The following is a 17,887-nucleotide window of genomic DNA, read 5'->3' as shown; positions in this document are numbered from 1 at the left end:
CCAGCTACTCCTGAGGCTGAAGTGAGAAGATCCCTTGAGCCCAAGAGTTAGAGGCTGCAGTGGGCTGTGATTTCTGCCACTGCATTCTAGTCTGGGCAACAGAGCAACAGCCCGCCTCTAAAGAAAAATAATCATAAAATAAATAAATAAATAAATAAAATAATTCTAATTGCTTTTAGATAAAAATCCCTGAAATCATTTATTTTACTTTGTAAAAAATAGTAGAAATAGATTGCTTCCTTTCTTTCCTTTTCCAAGGCTAATGATAGCTACCTTATAAATGCTTTCCTACCTTCCGGGTGGAGAAGACTAATTCCTGCGGGCTCTAAGAACAAACCGCCCTGGGTTTGGTACGACACGCTCCAGAGTCCTCGCGCCCACCGCTGGCCTGAGGGGCCGCCTCTCACCAAAGCTTGCGGAGCACTCGGCCCGCGCGGGCGCACTGCACACAGGCGCGCGTCTCTCTCCAAGTGCGCTTGCGCGCAAGCTGCGCGGGAAACGAGGTCGCCTCAGCAGAGCACAAGCGAGGATATGGCTGTGAGACCTCCGGCGGACCCTCCCGGGCCCGGGAGGGGCGAAGAGGCGGTGCTGCTCTTGGAGAGGGCTCATTACCGGCACGATGCGCGCTGGCTGCTGCCGGTGTCCCCACGCCTCTGCCTGGCCTGCGCGCTGGAGCTGCTGCCGGGGCGCGGCGTGTCGGTGCGGGCGGAACCCCTACCCTGAAGACCCGGGCTCGGGTATTTCCCTCACCAAACGGGGCCTGGCGCGCGCCAGACCAGCTCGCGTGAACCCGACGCACCCTCTTCCCGAAGCTAAACCCGGCCCACCACCTTATTTAATCTCCTCCCCCCATCGGCCCTAACCCTTCACCCTGCCAAGGCGGCCTTTCATGTCCCACCTCAGCCCCAGTCCCTCTTGCAGACCACCCCGCTCTGAGCCCAGGCAGCCCCTTCCCAAATCGGCCTCCTGGCTGTGCGCCTCCAATGGGCCTCTCCCTGTCCCCGCTAAATCTGGATCTCACCAAGTCTCACTTGCGTGCCTTCCCGCCTTCTTGTCCCCTTCCCTCTACCCGCCCTGCCCTTTGCTGTCCCGGTCTCCATTTCTCCAGGATTCAGCCTTAGCTCAGGCATCCTCCCGGTTTAGTCTCCACTCACACTGTGGGCAGGCACACGCGCGGTGGGCATTTCTCATCCCCTTTAGCTGTCTGGGGATGTAAATGTGGAGGAGGGGCTGCCTACTCTCAGTGATGGCAGGAATGACAGGTGGAGATTGCAGCCACACAGAACCAGGGTGAATGGGAAGACCTTTCTAGTAGGCAGAGCGGCCTGTTCCTCCAATGCCTATACCCACCTTTGCAGTGAGTTTTTGTCTATGGAGGGAGGCATCCAAGTAGAGTTTGGGAAATCAGTTTTCTCTGAAATTCATGCGAGGGGAATGCATGTCTTGGCGGAGGATGGGCTAGATTAGCAGTTCTCAAATTTTTTGATCTCAGGATTCCTTTACACTTTTAAAAATTGTTAACTCCAGGCCAGGCAAGGTGGCTCACGCTTGTAATCCTAGCACTTTGAGAGGCCAAGGCGAGAAGATCGCTTGAGGCCAAGAGTTTGACCAGCCTGAGCAACATAGTGAGACTCTGTCTCTACAAAAAATAGGAAACTTAGTGGACTATTATGGCACGTGTCTAGTCCTACCTACTCGGGAGACTGGGGCAGGAGGATCCCTTGAGTCCAGGAGTTTGAGGTTGCAGCGACCTGTGATGACCACCTCACACTAGCCCAGGCAACAGAGCAAGACCTTGTCTCAAAAAAAAAAAAGTTAACTCTCAAAAGCTTACTTATGTGGGTTATATCCACTGATATATACTGTATTAGAAGTAAAAACAAAATGTAAAGATTTGTTAATTCATTTAAAAATAGTAAACCATTACATATTAACATAAGAAATTTTTTATTGTGTAAAATATACACAACATATAATTTACCATTTTAGCTCTTTTTTAAATGTACAGTTCTGTGGCATATAAGTAATTTTAAAAATAATTGTATTTTCCCAAAACAAAAAAGACAGTGAAAGAAATGGCATTGTTTTACATTTTTGCAAGTTGCTTTAATGTCTGGCTTAAAAGAAGACAGCTGTATTTCTGCATTCAATCTGTTGCAATATCATATGCCATGTAGTCTTTGAAAAAAATCCACTGTACAGGTGTGAGAATAAGACTGTAAAAGGCCAAGAACATTTTAATATATGAAAATAATTTTGATCTTGTGCACCTCCAGAAAAGGTTTTGGGCACCCCCAAAGGCCCCCAGACCACACTCTGAGAAACACTGAACTAGCTAATAACCTCTGAGATTCCACTGAGGCCAGAAGTTCTGGGGCTTCTATTCTTGGACAGTGAATCAGAGATGAATAAGACAGTATATATGGAGAGAAAATAAGGGAGCACATTATACTGGGAATTTAGAAGAATGGACATGTTTGTGGTCAAGTGCTGTGCGGGGTAAGGAGGGAAATTAGGAAAAGTTTCTCAGAGGAGAAAGCATTTGAATTCTGTTTAAGAAGATGGGTGATTTGGACTAGAGGAGATGGGAAGCTTATCCCAGGAGGTAGGTATTAGAGTGATGAGTATGGAGGATAATCAGAGTGAAGGGAAATTGAAGGAGATGAAATTGGAGAGGCAGGTTGAGGTCAGTTCCTTGTAGAGTATGAATCCAAGGTAAGGAGTTTGAACCTAAGCTGTCAATTGAAGGGGAGTTATTCAGATTTTCTGAGTAGCTTATTTAGATCGTTAGCTTAATTTATTATGTAGGATGAATAAGCGAAAGAAAAACAGAAGACTTACAATAGCACAGGTTAGAGGCAATAAGAGAGGCAATTTCGCCTTTTATTGAATATACTTTTCTTAACCTTGGCTCTTACCAATTGAAGAGGTGTTTAGTCAGTTGTACCTGTGTTCCAGTCCTATCCTCAGTGCTCACCCTATTTTGACCTAATTTTGCCACTGTCTTGGGCACTTTGCACAACTACCACCCAGTTCCCTGTACAGGGAAGTGTGAGAATTTGCGCCTACATTGAATAGAAGAATATGTTTTCTCTACTTACCTCTGTCATTAAGGGGCCCCAGTATCACTTCCCCAGACTATTGAAGTGGAAAGAGCATGGACCTTAGACAAGATGTGGTTGGAGACTTAGATTTGAATCATTGGGAAAATCTCCAAGCCTCAGTTCTCTCATCTCCAAAATGGCAACAATAATATCTATTTTTGCTTGCTTCACTCACTTGTTGGGCTTAAATGAGCTGGTGAATGATTTGTGAAGAGTAAAATGCTATATAAGGGCCGGCACGGTGGCTCACGCCTGTAATCCTAGCATTTTGGGAGGCCGAGGCGGGCGGATTGCTCAAGGTCAGGAGTTCGAAACCAGCCTGAGTGAGACCCCGTCTCTACCAAAAATAGAAATAAATTAATTGACCAACTAAAAATATATATACAAAAAATTAGCCGGGCATGCCTGTAGTCCCAGCTACTCGGGAGGCTGAGGCAGTAGGATCGCTGAGCCCCGGAGATTGAGGTTGCTGTGAGCCAGGCTGACGCCACAGCACTCACTCTAGCCTGGGCAACAAGGTGAGACTCTGTCTCAAAAAAAAAAAAAAAAATGCTATATAGGTACAGGGCATTAGGAACCTTAGCTTATGTATAATCCTCTGTATGAACACATGGATTCCTTTGTGTAAATGATGCCCTTTTCCATACTTGATCTCACCATAGTTGAAATGATCTTTCCAGTACCATCATGTAATTGTATTTGGAAATTATAATTGTTTGGGTTCAGAATGGTTAAGACGTGGTTGCTATTGAATATTTTCCTTCATTTGCTTCAAGGTGGTGCGCAAGAAGCATGTGTTGTCCTGCTTCCGAGATGCCCTTGTGAGGCATGCCTCCTTGGTCACACAGCTGGTGGCTCAGGACCAGAGAGTCTGCAACCACTTCATAAGCATGCTTTTTGGTGAGATTAAAAAGGAAACTTGATATGAGTTTTGCATGTATAGCAAGTATATTTGCTTTTGGGGTCTAGGAGAAATGGTCTTGGAAAGATGATTTAGACTTTTTGTATTGTAACAGTTTATTAGCAAATTGTTTTGTCATGATGATGTATATATGGCTCCTTTTGTAAGATACATGTGCATTTTATGGTAACTGGCTTTACTAGAGCGAAAAGGTTAGTAAAGTTTTGAAGATGAATATGGGAAAGCACGATCCTTCCAAGAGTCCAGTCTATATGGTCTTTGCACAGGATCAGAAGGTCCAGAATGGAGTCTGCTGACTTGGGTGTCACCCTGATCAAGTTACTTTCCCTCTCCTGGGCCTTAGTTTCTTCATGTGTAAAGTGTAATAGATTAAATTTTATCTGAGGTCCCTTCTTTTAATATGACTATAATGTCTAATGGAATGAGTCCTTTTGGGGAGGAGGGCAGCTAACATGTAGTGGGTGCTTTTCTGAGCCAGAGACTTCTTAGGCTTTTAACTGCTAAGACAGTCCTTTATGGGAGAGAGGATGATTGCCAAGGCTCAGGGAGGTCATAGCTAACAAATGGAAGAGCCAGAATTGCACCCCAGGTCTATCGCAGACTCCAGAGCACATGGTTTTTCTGCTATATCACATTGACAATCCTTATCTTTTAAAAGCCAGGGTGGGTCATTGAAAGTCTAGGTGTTTGATGTTGAGGGTAGAATTTAGCTGAGATACTGTAAAGCTGCTATTAGTCTTAGAATCCACATTGTGCCTCTGTGTGTCTGTTTCTCTTAGAAGAAAAACTTAACCATCCCTTTCTTACCTTCCCCTGCTCCAAGGACTATTATGCAATGTGGAAGATGGGAGTGTAACAGATCTTTGTATTGAAGGTAAGGTGAAACCGTGTGTATCTAGCATTTGAAGCTAGGAGTATTAGCTGGAATTACAGCTCTGGTTGCTTGAGGCCTTGGTGAAATTGTCCATTTAGAGACAGATAAGCAGAACTTAATTAATTGTCAATAATTAATTGTACATTTCTTTCTTGGGCATCTATTCTATGCTAGGTACTGTACAGGAATACATAGATGGATAAGACATAGTTCCTGTCCTCTAAGAATTTATAATCTGGAGAAGAGATTGACTGACTAGTAAATAGAATTAATGAGTGCTATTTCAAAGGCATGTATAAAACTCTGTTTTTTATTACATTTCATATAGGTTCATTGAAAGTTATCTGTACACAAATAGAGGTTAAAGCTGTTGAAGTGCATGAGTTTACCTACAAAGGGCTTGTAGAGAAAGAAGGCAAGAGCACTGGGATGGGAGGATTCTTGTGGAGAGAGTGAGAACTGTCCCAGTCAGGATCCAGTCATGAAATAGAAATCACACCAGATATTTGAATAGAAAAAAACTTTAAAGACTTATTAAGTAGGTAACTGAAGAAGCAAAAAGAGAACAACCACGTTTTTATGAAGGTAGCAATTACAGAAAGCAGCTCCCACCCTGGGGCTGGGGAAACAAAGAGAGGAGCTTGGAATTGTTAAAACTTAGAAGTTTGGAGGAGAGTCCCCCATATGAAATTCAGACCTCTGAGGAGGGGATGCTAATTGGAAAGAGCTGGTTCTGAGCCTGGAGGAGGGGATCCCATGGGGCTGGAACTCAGGCCTCTGAGAATGGGCATTAGGTAAATCTGTGTTCTCCAACCTCCAGGCTGTGGACCAGTACTGGTCTGTGGCCTGTTAGGAACTGGGCCACACAGCAGGAGGTGAGGAGTGAGCTAGCAAGTGAAGCTTCATCTGTATTTACAGCCACTCCTCATGGCTAGCATCACTGCCTGAGCTCTGCCTCCTGTCAGAACAGCAGCAGCATTAGGTTCTCACAGGAGCTCGAGCCCTACTGTAAACTGTGCATGCAAGGGATCTAGGTTGTGCACTTATGAGATTCTTATGCCTGATGATCTGAGGCGGAGCTGAGGCAGTGATGCTAGCACTGGGGAGTGGCTGCAAATACAGATTATCGTTAGAGAGAGGTTTGACTGCACAATAACTGTAATGCGCTTGAGTCATCCTGAAACCATCCCTGCCCCTCCCTGCCCCGGTCTGTGGAAAAATTGTCTTCCATGGAACCGGTCTCTGGTGCCAAAAAGGTTGGGGACCACTGGACTAGATGATACTGGTGTCTCTAGGAGAGGAGGGTGAAATGCAGCTGGCTCTGGAAAATTGCAAACTAGATTCAGCTGCTGTTAGGGAAAGGCATTGCCACTGTTAGGGTAAAGAGATAAAGTGCTGTGTGTGGTGGCATGTACCTGTAGTCCCAGCTACTTGGGAGACTGAGGAAAGTGGATCATTTGAGTCCAGGAGTTCCAGCCCAACCTGGGCAACATAGTAAGACCCTGTCTCTGAAAAAAAAAAGAATGTTAAGGTAATACTCATAGGAATAGGAAGCAGACAGGAAACCCATATGAAACAAAAAGGAAGGAGCAAATCCCTTCTTCCTACAGCCTCGCCATCTCTTTCTAGTTTCTATTATCAGCTTAATGGGATATAAATATATTTACTAATATATTTAAATATTTAAGTCTAAAATATATTTATATATTTAAAATATATTTGTATTTCTTCACATTTAAAAATCTGAAGATATCATACCTTGATATCTAATAGAAGTTTAATTAATTAATTGTTTTTGAGACAGATTCTCACTCTGTTGCCTGGGCTAGAGTGCCATGGCATCAGCCTAGCTCACAGCAACCTCAAATCCTGGGCTCAAGCAATCCTCCTGCCTCAGCCTCCCGAGTAGCTGGGACTACAGGCATGCATCACCATGCCCGGCTAATTTTTTTTTTTTTTTTTTCTGAGACAGAGTCTCGCTTTGTTACCCAGGCTAGAGTGAGTGCCGTGGCGTCAGCCTAGCTCACAGCAACCTCAAACTCCTGGGCTCAAGTGATCCTCCTGCCTCAGCTTCCCGAGGAGCTGGGACTACAGGCATTCGCCACCATGCCCAGCTAATTTTTTCTATGTATATTAGTTAGCCAATTAATTTCTTTCTATTTATAGTAGAGACGGGGTCTTGCTCTTGCTCAGGCTGGTTTCGAACTCCTGAGCTCGAGCAATCCGCCTGCCTCAGCCTCCCAGAGTGCTAGGATTACAGGCGTGAGCCACCAAGCCCGGCCTAATTTTTTCTCTCTATATTTTTAGTTGGCCAATTAATTTCTTTCTATTTTTAGTAGAGACGGGGGTCTCACTCTTGCTCAGGCTGGTTTCAAACTCCTGACCTTGAGTGATTCCCCCACCTCATCCTCCCAGAGTGCTAGGATTACAGGTGTGAGTAATTAATTTATTATAATAATAAAAATTAAAAAATAAGGAAATAAAATTTTTAACATATTTTAAAAAAATATGAAGATGCTTGGACTCTTTCCCAATTGGTTTGAGGTGAGACTTGGGCATTGTTTTTTTTTTTTTAAAGCATCCTAGGTGATTGATTCTAATGTGCAACCTGAATTGAGAACCACTGATGTTAACAATGAGAAAGCCAGAAATCCTTTAGTTTGGATATGCACACATAGTTTAATGGGAGAAATAGCAAAGAATAGTATGAATTAACTCAAGCACATCTTTGTCCTGCACTGATTGGAGTAGAAGGGCTCTGAAAGGTGGGTTCGGGGTCAGGGGTGTCTTAGTTATGTTAGTTAGTAATGCTATTTCATCTACTCAGTTCTTGTCCACCTCACAATGCAGCCGAAGCTGGAGCAGACCATCCATTGCCTTCTGGATGAGTGCCACAAAGAGGTCAGTAAATAGCTGTGGGTTCTTGAGACCTCTCGGAATCCTCAGATATCAGAGCTGGGCCAGTAGCTCTGAGGAAATGGGGAGATTGAAATACAGAGGAGAAAAGGAACTTGCCTGAGGCAGCTTCCTTCCTTGCCCTTTCAATCTCCCAGACACTACATCCATGCAGTGAAGTCCCATCTTTCTGATATAATCATCCCATGGCCCATTCTCTGTGACTTTCTAAGCACAATACAGATTTCTGTGAGAAATTTATCAAGGAAATATGTTCACTATGTCTCGCTTTGGTGATTTCATTTAATTTTGAATTGTATACATTACATTGTACTGAAAGCATTTGCTCTTATTTTTTTTTTTTCATTATTCTGTTTTTATCCTGTTTTTTTTTTCTTTTTCTTTTTTCCACTAAGTCTTTCATAGGCAGGCATTTGCTCTTATTAGCAGCTGAGGTAAACATTGAGTGGGTTTGTTTAACCTGCTATCTTCAATGTATAAAAATATCAAACAGTAGCTTTTGTATTGTATTTAAGATTGAGGAATAATATCAGAATCACTTTTTATTTATTTTGCAGAAGAAAGACAAACCTTTTTTTTGAGACAGAGTCTTGCTTTGTTGCCCAGGCTAGAGTGAGTGCCATGGCTTCAGCCTAGCTCACAGCAACCTCAATCTCCTGGGCTCAAGCAATCCTGCTGCCTTAGCCTCCCAAGTAGCTGGGACTACAGGCATGTGCCACCATGCCCGGCTAATATTTTTCTATATATATTAGTTGGCCAATTAATTTCTTTTTTTTTTTTTTTTTTTTGAGACAGAGTCTCGCTTTGTCGCCCAGGCTACAGTGAGTGCCATGGCGTCAGCCTAGTTCACAGCAACCTCAAACTCCTGGGCTCAAGCAATCTTACTGCCTCAGCCTCCCAAGTAGCTGGGACTACAGGCATGCGCCACCATGCCCAGCTAATTTTTTCTATATGTATTAGTTGGCCAATTAATTTCTATTTATAGTAGAGACGGAGTCTCGCTCTTGCTCAGGCTGGTTTCGAACTCCTGACCTCGAGCGATCTGCCTGCCTTGGCCTCCCAGAGAGCTAGGATTACAGGCGTGAGCCACCTCGCCCGGCTATTTCTTTTTATTTATAGTAGAGACGGGGGTCTCGCTCTTGATCAGGGTGGTTTCGAACTCCTGACCTCGAGCAGTCTGCCCGCCTCGGCCTCCCAGAGTGCTAGGTTTACAGGCGTGAGCCACTGCGCCTGGCCAAGAAAGACAAATCTTAATGCCATCCAAAGGAATGCTTAATTATAAATTATGTTTAAATTATATCACTATTATTTTGCATGTGATTAATATATCAGATTGAGTTTATAATTATATATATCAATGCTTATCATTATGATGATGCCCCTTAACATTTGTTGAGCACTTTCTGTATGCTAAGTACTATTGTGTTAGGTGCTTTATATACAATATCTCATTCAGTCCTGTCAACAGCCCTATAAGGCTGGTACAATTATTATTTCCTACCAGAGGAGTTAAGAGTCTTGCCCAGGGCCGGGCGCGGTGGCTCACGCCTGTAATCCTAGCACTCTGGGAGGCCGAGGCGGGTGGATTGCTCAAGGTCAGGAATTCAAAACCAACCTGAGCAAGAGCGAGACCCCCGTCTCTACTGAAACAATAGAAATTAATTGGCCAACTAAAAAATATAGAAAAAATTAGCCGGGCATGGTGGTGCATGCCTATAGTCCCAGCTACTCAGGAGGCTGAGGCAGCAGGATTGCTTGAGCCCAGGAGATTGAGGTTGCTGTGAGCTAGGCTGATGCCACGGCACTCTAGCCCGGGCAACAGAGTGAGACTCTGAAAAAGACGTCATGCCCAAAGCAGTACAGCTAGTCAGTAGAAAAGGTGAAATATATACTATTAACCTCTCCACGTAAAGCATCCAGCATAGTACCTGGCACACAGCTGTAATAATGATGATAATAATATAGTTTTTTTGCATTGAGTCAGCATTCTGTCTTATGACAGTCCCAACTTTTACCCTCTAGTTTCTGGTTCTATGGGAGGCAAAATATGCTAATTTTAATTCAGTTTAACAAATGCATACTGAGCTAAGTACTGAGGACTCTGACAGGATTTTGACTCAATCCCTTTCTCCTGGGAGTTCCCAGTAAAATGGGGGAGTTGGACACTTCACTGAAGAAGCTGGTTGCTTATTGTGGAGCAATACATGAACTATACAGGTTGGTGTTGGTAGGGCAAGATCAATTTGGGCAGGAGATCTATCCTGATCCCAGCTGATAGAATGGAATATGTTCACTTTCTGTAGCTGTGTAACATGCCCTCTGTGCGAGGCAGCTTGGCCACCCTGACCCTTCTTGGCAAATTGGTGGACGCCATCCCTGCTTTGGCAGATGAACTTGTAATGGAGCATGGTGAGTGACCTGTGGGAAGAGTTGCCACTACCCTTTTACCTGTTTTGATCACACTGCCATCTGGGAGGCTCATTCACTGGGAAGTCTTTACTTTCTTGTTCTAGCCTTCAGTTTCCCCATCTACAAAATGTGCTCTGTGTAGGTCAGTTTGAAAAAGGTCAGTTTCTTGACTCTAGTCTTGGGCTATTTCCATTCATTCCTTAAAACAAATGAAGGAAGCATCTACTGTGAACCTTCCTTTTAGATGGAAGGAGGAATTAATTCTGGAATATAGAAGTACTTTTTGCTACCAGGGAAAGGCAAATAAATATCTTACAGAGGATTTATTGAAGGGTAAATCACTTAACTTCTCTAAGCTTTGGCTGTCTCTTTTGATTAAGTATCCAGAAAGCATTTATTGTGGGGGATTACAGAGAATTACCATTACTACCCCATCGGGGACAGTAGTTTGGAGTTTGATATAGCAGTTGACATTGTGAAACTTCCCCTGGCTCCTTGGTTTTTTTCTGGACAGGCAACATGATGGAACATCTGTTGAGAGGCTTAGTATACCCCAACGAGGGAGTGCAAGCTTCTGTCTGTTACCTTTATGGGAAGCTATACTCCTCACCAACAGCAGCTGAGATCCTTTCAGGACATTTCCGAGAGAAGCTTTGTCCCCTCTTCCTTTCCACTCTGGATGGTGCCCAGACTAAGGAGCTACAGATCAACTGCTTGGGTAAGACATGGGGCTGGAGAGAAAAGGGAGAGTAAGCTTTTTGAGGCTCTGCTAGAAGACTTGATATATTGGCCTCTTTACTAGTAGGGAAATTTGCTGTTTTGCAAAGAGTAGAAGCCACAATTTTGGGAGATGAGATGCACAGACCGTGTGAAAGATGTCTAGAATTGGTGTAGCATCTTAAGAACATTGCCTTTGGAAAGAAAAGAGGAAGGAAAGTGGCATGGCTATTTTTCTGCCTCCAATCTTTAATGCCTGCCCTGGTGCATCCTGTACTTGCTGCCAAGTTAATCTTCATGCTGTAGAGCTCACATCCTATCACTTTCCTAGCAGAAAATCTTCTTGGCTTCTTCTGTCCTCCGGGGTAAAGTCCAGGTGTTTTGGTCCATTTTGTGCTGCTGTAACAGAATACCACAGACTGGGTAATTTATAAGGAGTAGAAATTTATTGGTTCATGGTTGTGGAGGCTGGGAAGTCCAAGATCAAGAGGCCAGCATCTGGCCAGGCGCAGTGGCTCACGCCTGTAATCCTAGCACTCTGGGAGGCCGAGGCAGGTGGATTACTCAAGGTCAGGAGTTCAAAACCAGCCTGAGCAAGAGTGAGACCCTGTCTCTACTATAAATACAAATAAATTAATTGGCCAACTAAACATATATATTAGCTGGGCATGGTGGTGCATGCCTGTAGTCCCAGCTACTCAGGAGGCTGAGGCAGGAGGATCGCTTGAGCCCCGGAGTTTGAGGTTGCTGTGAGCTAGGCTGATGCCATGGCACTCTAGCCCAGGCAACAAAAGTAAGACTCTGTCTCAAAAAAAAAAAAAAAAGAGGCCAGCATCTGGCAAAAACCTCCTTGCTATGTCGTGGGGCAGAGAGGGCAAGAGAAAGAGTGAGAGGGAGACAAACTTGTCCTTTTATGAGGAACCCATTCCCATGATAAAAATCCCACTCCAGTGATAACAGCATTAATTCATTCGTGAGGGCCCAAACCCAAACACCCAAACCCACGATCCAAACACCTCTCACAGGCCCCACCTCCCACCACTGCCACATCGGGGACCAAGTTTCCAACACATGAACTTTGGGGGACACATTCAAACCATGGTACTGGGTTTCTTTGCTTGAGGCTCTTTGGAGCCCCAGTATACCCTTTTAGCCTCTTCTCCTGCAATTTCCTTACATATTTATACATAAGGTCTATCAAGTGCTTCTGAGCAGGGAGCTTTCATGTTTTGGACAGAATAGATGGACACTATGATTGGTGACCAGGTGAGGGCCTATTATGAACAGAAGCTATGGGGGAAATCATAGATTATAGGTGACATCAGCTTCTTTTCATGGTTTGGGCCAAGAGCTCTGTTATGAACAATCCAGCCACATATAATCAGCCTTCCTTTTCTGTACCTGGTCCTGTGCTGGCCTCTGGGGTCACAGAAATGATCAGACCCAAGCTCTGTCCTGGGGGGCTCACAAGCCAGTGTAGAAGACAGACATGGGCAATTGGAGTGCAGTGCAGTGAGTGCTGTCAGGGAGGTGCATAACAGAGGGTGGGAGCAGGAGACAGGAGAGGCTTCCAGAAGGAAAGGATGCCTGAACTGAGTCCTGAAGTGTGAGTAGGAATTGGAGCAAGGAAAAGGAGGAAGGCAGAGGCATGGGCCAAACCGTAAGCCATGAAGCAGCCTGTGTCTGTGGTAACTTGGAACAGGGCACAGCAGAGGGAAATCCCAGCTGATGGTACTGGGAATTCCCATTTTAAATGCCACCTCTTCTCTGGAGCCTTTCCTTCCCCCTCTTTCCTCTAGCCAGGTGTGTGGTCACATTCTCTGGACTCTTCAAGTGCTGTAGGTCTTATATTCTGTTACATATCTTTATTGAATCCCTGCTATGTGTCTGGAACTGTGTGAGGTGATGGGTGATATGGTAAAGCTGACAGTATTCCTGCCCTCATGAAACTTATAGTCCAGTGTGGTAATCAGGGCTGTGTTTACCTTGCTTACTATTCAATCCCTAGACCCTTAGGCCTAGCACTTAGTAGGTTCTCACTAAATTCTTGTGGAAGAGAGCCGGGTTGCAGAAAGCAAATTGGTGCTTAAGGAGTCTACTCGTTCTTCATCTTTATGGAGACATGAAGAGTTTTCTCTGGAGATGTCTGAGGGGCTGTCTTGGGAGTGCTCTGGTGCCTGTGTTCCTCTCTCCTTACTTCCCAATCCCTTTGTTTCCTAGGTTTGCTGAGGCAGCTGCTGAAGTATGATCTCTTTGTGTCCATGATCATGAACAAGTCTGCACTGGCAGAAAGTGCAGAGAGTATCGCAAGACCACCAGGAGAGACCTCACTGCCTTTGGTGCTCAAAAAGGTAGTTGTCTTGTGATTCCTGCTCTCAAGGTTCAATAACAAGAGAACTCAAGTGCTTCCTGGGCCCTGTCTTCATTCACCACTCCTTCTATCTAGAATTTCCAAAAGTGTTTTCTTACTGACCAAAACAATATGCTGTTAGAAGACTCAATGCAGGTTTCTTTTCAGTTGTAATTTATTTATGTATTTATTTAATTAAATTGTATTTAAATTTACTTATTTATTTTCTTGAGACAGAGTTTTGCTCTGTTGCCCCGGCTAGAGTGCCGTGGCATCAACCTAGCTCACAGCAACCTCAGACTCCAGGGCTCAAGCGATCCTCCTGCTTCAGCCTCCCGAATATCTGGGACTACAGGCATGTGCCACCATGCCCGGCTAATTTTATGTTTTCTATTTTTAGTTGTCTGGCTAATTTCTTTTTATTTTTTGTAGAGATAGGGTCTCGCTCTTACTCAGGCTGGTCTCGAACTGCTGACTTCAATGATCATCCTGCCTCAGCCTCCTGGAGTGCTAGGAATATAGGCATGAGCCACCACACCCGGCCTATTGTAAATTCTTGTCTCTGCATCTTCCCCTTCATAAATGGGCTTCCTAAGAATGGAGAATACATACAGCAGCAGAAACAAAGCCACCTCAGTTGTTTTAGGGATAAATTTCTCAGCTTGGTACTGAAAACTCTCTTTGTCTGGACCTTGCTAATCCCTTCAGCCCCAATTTCCTGTCTCTTCTACCCCATAACCGAGTGCTCCAGCCATTTGCAACTTCTCCCTGGTCATTTTTGTTGTCGTTGTTGTTCCCCTTCTCCTACCCCTTCTCCCTTGTCTTGTACATGCTAGGTCATGTCTCTGAGCCTGTGTATCTGCTCTTCCTTGGCCAGTAGGGCATTTCCCCTCTCTTTGTCTGTTGATCTGATTCAGGCTCCAAACCTGTAGGGCTCCTCTGTCACCCCAGCTCCTTTAGACAGAAAGTGCCCCTCTGTCACAGTACATACCTCATCATATTGTGGTTGACTGACTGGGAGCTTCTTCAGGGCAGGCTCTGAGTCTGGCGTCTCTCCCCAGTGCTCAGCACAGGGCCTGGCAGAGCTGAAGATCCTCACGTGATAGCAGGGGTTGGTTGATCAGACTGAGGGGCTCCTTCTGCAGGAAGGAGGAGGAGCTCTGGTCAGAATTAAGAAGGAGACAGTTGGGGATAGGTTAAAAAGCCAGAGTAAACTGCTCCTTCTTGTTTCTCTAGGATGCCTCTAGAATGGTCCATGCAAAGCCTGTGACCTCTAGCGAGCAATGCCTATATCTCTGAACCAGAAAATCTCACATCAGGTCACTTTCTGTGTCTATATCTCTGCTGCCATCCTGGAGTCCATGTTAACATGTCATTAGAACATTTGATCCTGGGCCCAGCAGGGGCACAAGGACTTAGAGAAGGGGTCTTGTGGCCTCACAAGGCACCAAGGCAGCATGGATGGCAGTGGCAGGGATTAAAGAGCACTTCCCTATAGTAAGAGAACTTTGTAGAGACAGGAATCTTAGCTTAGAGGTCCTGGCTTCCATCCATATGTGGAAACTGTTCTTCCATTGGCAATTTTGGCTGGTCAGGGTTTTATTTTACTATAGCAACCAGCAGGATTAGAACGAGGGGAAGCAAGTAAGGCACTTGCCTTGGGTGCAAAATTTAAGTGGGTGTTAAAGAAACCACAGCAATCAAGATAAATAATATTTTAAAAAATCAGGCCAGGCACGGTAATCCTAGCACTCTGGGAGGCTGAGGTGAGAGGATTACTTGAGCTCAGGAGTTCGAGACCAGCCTGAGCAAGAACGAGACCCCGTCTCTACTAAACATAGAAAAATTAGCCAGCATCATGGTACACACCCATAGTCCCAGCTACTTGGGAGGCTGAGGCAGGAGGATCACTGGAGCCCAGGAGTTTGAGGTTACAGTGAGCTACGATGACACCACTGCACTCTACCCAGGGTGACAGAGTGAGACTCTATATTAGGAAAAAAAATTAAAATTAATGCAAAAAATTAATGATGGATAAAATATAAATATAAAAATTTTAAATAAAGACAAGATTGGCCTCCATTCAGGAATTTTTTAAATTGCCAGAGTCTAATGCTATTCTTTCCCACTTTTGGCTGATTATCAACCTATTTCCCCAAAATTCAGATCCCTGGGAATGTGTTGTCAATGTTCATGTTCCTGCTGTTGCAATGCTGATTCATTCATTTACTCAAATACCCACTGAGCCCTAATGTGATGTGTTAGTCACTGTGTTAGGCACTGGGAATATCATTGCATGTAAAAAGATGAATTTCCTGCCCTTACATAGCTCACAGTCAGGTGGGGAAGGCAGATAATAAACAAATGAATAGGCCGGGCGCGGTGGCTCACGACTGTAATCCTAGCACTTTGGGAGGCCAAGGCGGGCGGATTGCTCAAGGTCAGGAGTTTGAAACCAGCCTGAGCAAGAGTGAGACCCCATCTCTACTATAAATAGAAAGAAATTAATTGGCCAACTAAAAATATATATACAAAAGAAAATTAGCCGGGCATGGTGGCGCATGCCTGTAGTCCCAGCTACTCGGGAGGCTGAGGCAGGAGGATCGCTGAGCCCAGGAGATTGAGGTTGCTGTGAACCAGGCTGACGCCACGGCACTCACTCTAGCCTAGGCAACAAAGTGAGACACTGTCTCAAAAAAAAAAAATAAATAAATAAATAAATAAACAAATGAATAAATGAATAAGCAAAGTAATTACAGATTGTGGTAAGTACTATGAAGGAAATAAAAAGGAGATGAGATATTAGTGGAGAAAGCCACTTACAGGTCGAGTGGTTGGGCAGGTCATCTCTGAAGGGCTTTGAACTGACACTTGAAGAATTAGTATGAAGTGATGTGAAGAGTAGGCAGAAAAGCATTTCATGCAGAAGGAATAGCAAATAAAGGTTGGAGGAAGGGAAGGGCTTGATGTGTTCTGGAAACAGATAGAGGCCAGTGAGATGGGATGGGGGGTGGGAGGTGAGGGAAGGTGGCCCAAGATAAGGCTAGAAATTAAGCAGGGGTAAGTCATGCAAGCCCTGGTAGGTCGTGATACATAATTAGGATTTTTAAAAGATAGTTAATTTTGTTTGTGATGGAAAAATAGGGTTGGAGTGTTTTTTTCATCATAAGGAACATGCATTTTATTTTATTTTTTTTATTTATTTATTTTTTTTGAGACAGAGTCTCGCTTTGTTGCCCAGGCTAGAGTGAGTGCCGTGGCGTCAGCCTCGCTCACAGCAACCTCAAACTCCTGGGCTCAAGCGATCCTTCTGTCTCAGCCTCCCAAGTAGCTGGGACTACAGGCATGTGCCACCATGCCCGGCTAATTTTTTCTATATATATCTTAGTTGGCCAATTAGTTTCTTTCTATTTATAGTAGAGACGGGGTCTCGCTCTTGCTCAGGCTGGTTTCGAACTCCTGACCTCGAGCAATCTGCCCGCCTCGGCCTCCCAGAGAGCTAGGATTACAGGCGTGAGCCACCGCGACCGGCCCGGAACATGCATTTTAAATGAAGAGTTTTTGTTTTCCTTAATGGATAAATATCATAATTCCTTGATTCTGAGATATATATTTTTTTACATTTTAATAGCTCTGAAATTGGGAGACATTTTATCATCAGTTGTGCAACATACTTTAACTGATAGCACTTTTTCTTTGTGGTACATAAAATGATGGTTTACCTTACATCAATGATGTTTTAGGATAAAACACAATATGTCATTTCTTTTATAAAAGAGAGCATGATAGAGATTAATATTTGAACTCTTTTACATACTTTCAGAAAGGCTATTTATGTATCCATTTGTAAGTCTAGTATGGTGATAGCGGTTTAAGTTTGTAGTTCTTAGATGTATCTCGCCTAGATGTGAGTGTGACTTTGTCTTTTTCAAGCTTTAAAACTAGGTACACTTTCCTTTTTCTGATGATGTATGTTCTATTGGGCATTTTCCCCTGAGAGATCAGTTTCTACTACACTTAAAATCTGTGTTTACACAGAGATAACTGGTGCAGTTAACTCTTTTCTTGATTTCTGAAAGTGTTATAGGCACTCCTAATAGCTAGGGTGTCTAGTAGGAGTTTGAATATTATTCAGAGTACAATGGAAATTCATTTAGATGTTTTAAGTAGAAGGGTAACCCGATCTAAAATATTGGTGGGGGAAGCATCTCAGTTGTTGGAAGACTCCTAGATTTGGACTTGACTGACCTGGGTTACTGCCTTAGTTTTGCCACTTATCAGCTGTGTAGCCTGGAGTAAATAACTTAACCTTGCTGAAGGTCCCCAAGAACACCCCCCAGGTTCAATGATTGACTAGGAGAACTCACAGGACTCAGCATATAGTTGTACTCATGGCTATGATTTTTATCAAAGCAAAAGGATATAAACCCAAATCAGCAAAGGGAAAGGCTTATGGGGCAAAGTCCAGGGGAAACCAGCATAAGCTTCCAGAATCCTCTCCCAGTGGAGTTACACAGGATGCACTTCATTCCTCCAGCAATGAATTGTGACAACATGTGTGAAACATTCCCTACTGGGGAAGCTCACTAGAGTCT

General features: G+C 44.2%; 1 protein-coding gene across 1 annotated transcript in view; it reads left to right on the top strand.

Moving 5' to 3' along the window:
• The first annotated feature begins 531 nt into the window (after positions 1–531).
• Positions 532–17,887, top strand: part of MEI1 (meiotic double-stranded break formation protein 1) — a 76,177-nt gene continuing 58,821 nt past the window's right edge. Inside the window, exons 1-7 of the mRNA XM_076007829.1 lie at positions 532–699; positions 3,881–4,004; positions 4,850–4,900; positions 7,728–7,801; positions 10,120–10,225; positions 10,707–10,943; positions 13,163–13,293. Of these exons, the coding sequence (XP_075863944.1) occupies positions 532–699; positions 3,881–4,004; positions 4,850–4,900; positions 7,728–7,801; positions 10,120–10,225; positions 10,707–10,943; positions 13,163–13,293 (891 nt within the window). The remainder of the gene's footprint in view (positions 700–3,880; positions 4,005–4,849; positions 4,901–7,727; positions 7,802–10,119; positions 10,226–10,706; positions 10,944–13,162; positions 13,294–17,887) is intronic.

This window comes from Microcebus murinus, chromosome 10, assembly GCF_040939455.1.
Source record: "Microcebus murinus isolate Inina chromosome 10, M.murinus_Inina_mat1.0, whole genome shotgun sequence".
Lineage (NCBI taxonomy): Eukaryota > Metazoa > Chordata > Mammalia > Primates > Cheirogaleidae > Microcebus > Microcebus murinus.
The sequence above is the reverse complement of the archived record's forward strand: the minus strand, read 5'-3'. Positions and strand labels throughout refer to the sequence as shown.